The 3,548-nt window shown below is 53.7% G+C and overlaps 1 protein-coding gene across 8 annotated transcripts in view; it reads left to right on the top strand.

Annotated features, from left to right (window-relative positions):
- Window positions 1–6: 6 nt before the first annotated feature.
- Window positions 7–3,548, top strand: part of Pcnx1 (pecanex 1) — a 163,909-nt gene continuing 160,367 nt past the window's right edge. For 7 of the 8 annotated variants that reach the window (XR_003847835.1, XM_008823213.3, XM_008823214.3 and 4 more), the window contains exon 1: window positions 7–262. Coding sequence is in view for 6 of the 8 variants with exons in the window: in XM_008823213.3 (XP_008821435.1) it covers window positions 110–262 (153 nt within the window). In the remaining 2 variants the exon portion in view is untranslated. The remainder of the gene's footprint in view (window positions 263–3,548) is intronic. The other variant, XM_029558715.1, reaches the window with a different exon arrangement.

The raw sequence follows: 3,548 nt of genomic DNA on the forward strand, positions 1-3,548 counted from the left end.
CTCCCGGAGCTCGGGCGGGGGCTAGACGGGCCGCGGCAGCGCCGGCAACGAGGCCGAGCTGGGGCCGGGGCGCGGAAGGCGGCGGTGGCGGCGGCGGCGCCGGGTGGGGATGGGGTCGCAGACACTGCAGATCCTCCGGCAGGGGGTGTGGGCCGCGCTGAGCGGCGGCTGGTACTACGACCCGCACCAGGCCACCTTCGTGAACGCGCTGCACCTCTACCTGTGGCTCTTTTTGCTCGGCCTGCCCTTCACCCTCTACATGGTGAGTCGGGGCGGGGATTGACTCTGGGGGGTCGGGGCTCCGGCTCCGGGGTATCGGAGTCTCGCTCTGGGATACCGGCATCTGGTTCCGTGGTGTCCGGGGTTGGGCTCTGGGGTAGCGGAGATCTGGCTCCATGTTGGGGGGTCGGGCTCTGGGGTGACGGAGATCTGGCTCCAGGATACCAGAGATCTGGGATACCGCGGTGCCGGGGATCTCACTCCGGGTTATGAGATCTGGTTAAACGGTACTGGGGGTCCGGGCCCCAGGATTATGAGAGATTTGGTTCCACGGTCTCGAAGGTCGTGCTCTGGGGTACCGGAGAACCGGTTCTGGCCCTTGGGTCCTGGATATCTGGCTTCGAGAAAAGGTGCAAGAGATCTGGCTCTGGGATACTGAGGGTTCTCGCTTCAGAGTACCAGGTTTGTGCTCCAGAGACCAGGGTTCTTGGACCGTGGTTCGGCGGTGCTGGGGATCTGGCTTCTGGGTGCCGGGGGTCGTGTCTCGGGGAGATCTGGCTTCACGATACCAGGAGTCTGGCTCCGGAATATGGGGATCTGGTTCCGGAGCGTCGCGGGGGCCTGGCTCCTCGGTGATGGGGGTCTGACTCCAGGGTACTGGGGGTCTAACACCGGGGTGTCAGGGGTCTGGCTCCGAGGTGTCTAATGGCTTTGGGGTACGGGGGGTCTGGCTCCGGGGTGTCCGGGGTCTGAATCTCGGGGCCAGGGTTTGGGATTGGCGCCCTGTGCTCCTGGGACCACACCCGGGGTCTTGAGCCCGGCCTGAGGACCGCAGTCCTCGCGGCGGGGCGGACGCTCCCCTCTCCTGCTCCGCACTCGGGGCTCCGGGCTTCCCCGGATCCAGCCAGGACTCAGAGGCGCGTCAGCAGCAGCCGGCGCCTTCCTCCCTCCATCCCGGTCCCGCGTCCTCCACGCCTTCCTCCTTTCCTCCATCCCTGTCCTGCGTCCTCCGCGCCTCGCTCCCGCGGGTCCCATCCTGCCGGTCCCATCCCGCCTTCCCGCGCCTGCCTGCAGGAACGGCGCCCAAGGCCGCTCCCCCGGGGTCCTTGGCCCTCTCGGCCTCCACTGCCCACAGGGCTTGCGGCACCCCTCGGGCGGCCTTCGGGGCATCTCCGCCTGCCCCTCACCCCGGCGTGCGGAGCGGAGTGGGGAGCCTGTGCGTCTCCTGCGTCCCAGAGCTGAGTGGAGGCGAGGTCGTCCCAGTTCCGATTCGTTTCCCGAGCTGGTGGAAAACCCGCTGGCATCCGCCGAGCCCCACAGGTCGTGGTTCGCTTCCGCGCTGGTTCTTTTCGGTTCCGACTCTGGATGGAGGCAGAGGTGTTGCCTGCGTTGCGGGAAGAGAGCAGGGGAGACGGGAATCTGGGAATCTGGTTGGCGGTTCACCCATTTGTTTGGGTTGGTTCAAGGCCTTTCACTAGCAGGAAAAAGGAAAGTACAGCCTGTTGCTTCATGCACTGTGACCAGTTTCTCCCAAGTGTTTTTGTTTTTTTGTTTCCCTCAATAGCCAGGGCTGGCCTGAGACTCACTGCCTAGTCCAGGCTGGCCTTTTCCCCCAGCTTCAGGCGTTTTTGGGATTATAGTCCTGAGCCACTCTGTCTGGAGTGTTTTTAAAAAATATTTTTAGGTGTAAGCTTTTTTTTTTTTTTTTTTTTTTAAAGCATTGTAATTTAGGGTGGGGCATTTGGGAAAGTAATGTGAAAACACCAAAGCCTTAAAATTTTAAAGTAATTGAAAGAAAGGATAGTCACTTTTTATTTATTTTCAGAGAATTTCTGCTGTGTTTCTTCGAGGAGTTAGAATAGGGTACTGGGTTAGAAAATCCCAGAACACAAGCATTAAAAGTGCCAAAGGTTAGGACAGCCCATTTGCCCCAGTGTGCTTAGTATTACTAATGGGCAGGAAACATGCTTTGGGGGGATGGGGGGGGGGGGGGGGGGAGAGAGAGAGAGAGAGAGAGAGAGAGAGAGCGAGAGAGAGGTGTGCTCTTGCACATTCTTAAGGAAATTCTAATTTCTCATTGAAATTTTTTGAAGGGACTTACTGCTTTATCTTAAAGAAGCTATTTTTAAAAATGCTGATGGCTTATTTTATTAGACGACTTGTTCTGTCTTGTCACATTCTGAAAATTTATCACGAAGTGTTATAATTTCAATTAATTTTGGCCCAGGGAATTCTATTTGTACCACCATGCCTTCCAGGAATGTGACATCATTAATGAACAGGTTAATGGCTTTGGTTGTGAGAATTCAAGCTGTCACAGTGCTTCCAGAGCAGATTTCTCTTGAGTCAGGCGAGTTGTAGAATTAAAACTGAAAATGATTCTTGAGATGTCAAGATCTGTTGCTGTGTCCCAGGGTAAGGTTTCTGTTAGTGCTTGTGGTTAATTGTGATCAAGGCTTAAGCCTCTTTGTGTAATTAACAAACACTACTAAATGATTATTGGAGTAAATGGAAAACAGTGTATTAAGTTTACTGGCTTCATTTTGGGAATTTAGTCAGTTAAACTTAATTCTCAAATATTTGAGTGTCACCATGTACCAGCTTGTGGCTTCTAGAGAAATAAATTGTCTTCTCTGTCTTGTCAGGATTAATCCCAGCACTTGGGAGGCAGAGGCAGGCGGATCTCTGTGAGTTCAAGGCCAGCCTGGTCTACACAGTGAGTTCCAGGACAGCTGGAGCTACAGGGAGACCCTGTCTCAAAAAGAACCCCCCCCCCAAAAAAAAGGGGGAGAGTGATAGAGGGAGACACCTGATGACACCAACCTTTGTCCTCCATATACCATACATGCCATGGATGAATGCATACACTCACACATATACATGCACATGTGCGTACAACCCACATACACAGTATAGCCATAAAATTGGGTTATACCCTTCAATATACTAAATAAATGGGCTTAATGACACAATAGTACCTCCCTGTGATGTGGGAGGGAGAACATGGCTGATGCCCAGAGATGTTTTGTGGGAAAAAAATTGAAGAACATTGGAATCTTCTGTCCTAGATTGTAGTGAACCAGAAGAAAGTGAGAAAGCAAGGCACTACAACTCACAGATGTCAGCTAATGTACATTTTATATTTTATTATTTTTATTTTGTGTGCATGAGTGTACTGCTTGCATGAATGTAGGTGCACCTGTGTCGTGCAGTGCCCACAGAGGTCAGAAGTCAAATTCCCCTGGAGCTGGAGTTACTGGACTGTTGTCAGCCTCCATTGTGGGTGCTGGGAATCGAACCTGGGTCCTCTGCAAGAGCAGTCAGTGTTC

Source organism: Nannospalax galili, unplaced genomic scaffold, assembly GCF_000622305.1.
Source record: "Nannospalax galili isolate Female #2095 unplaced genomic scaffold, S.galili_v1.0 scaffold1129, whole genome shotgun sequence".
Classification (NCBI taxonomy): domain Eukaryota; kingdom Metazoa; phylum Chordata; class Mammalia; order Rodentia; family Spalacidae; genus Nannospalax; species Nannospalax galili.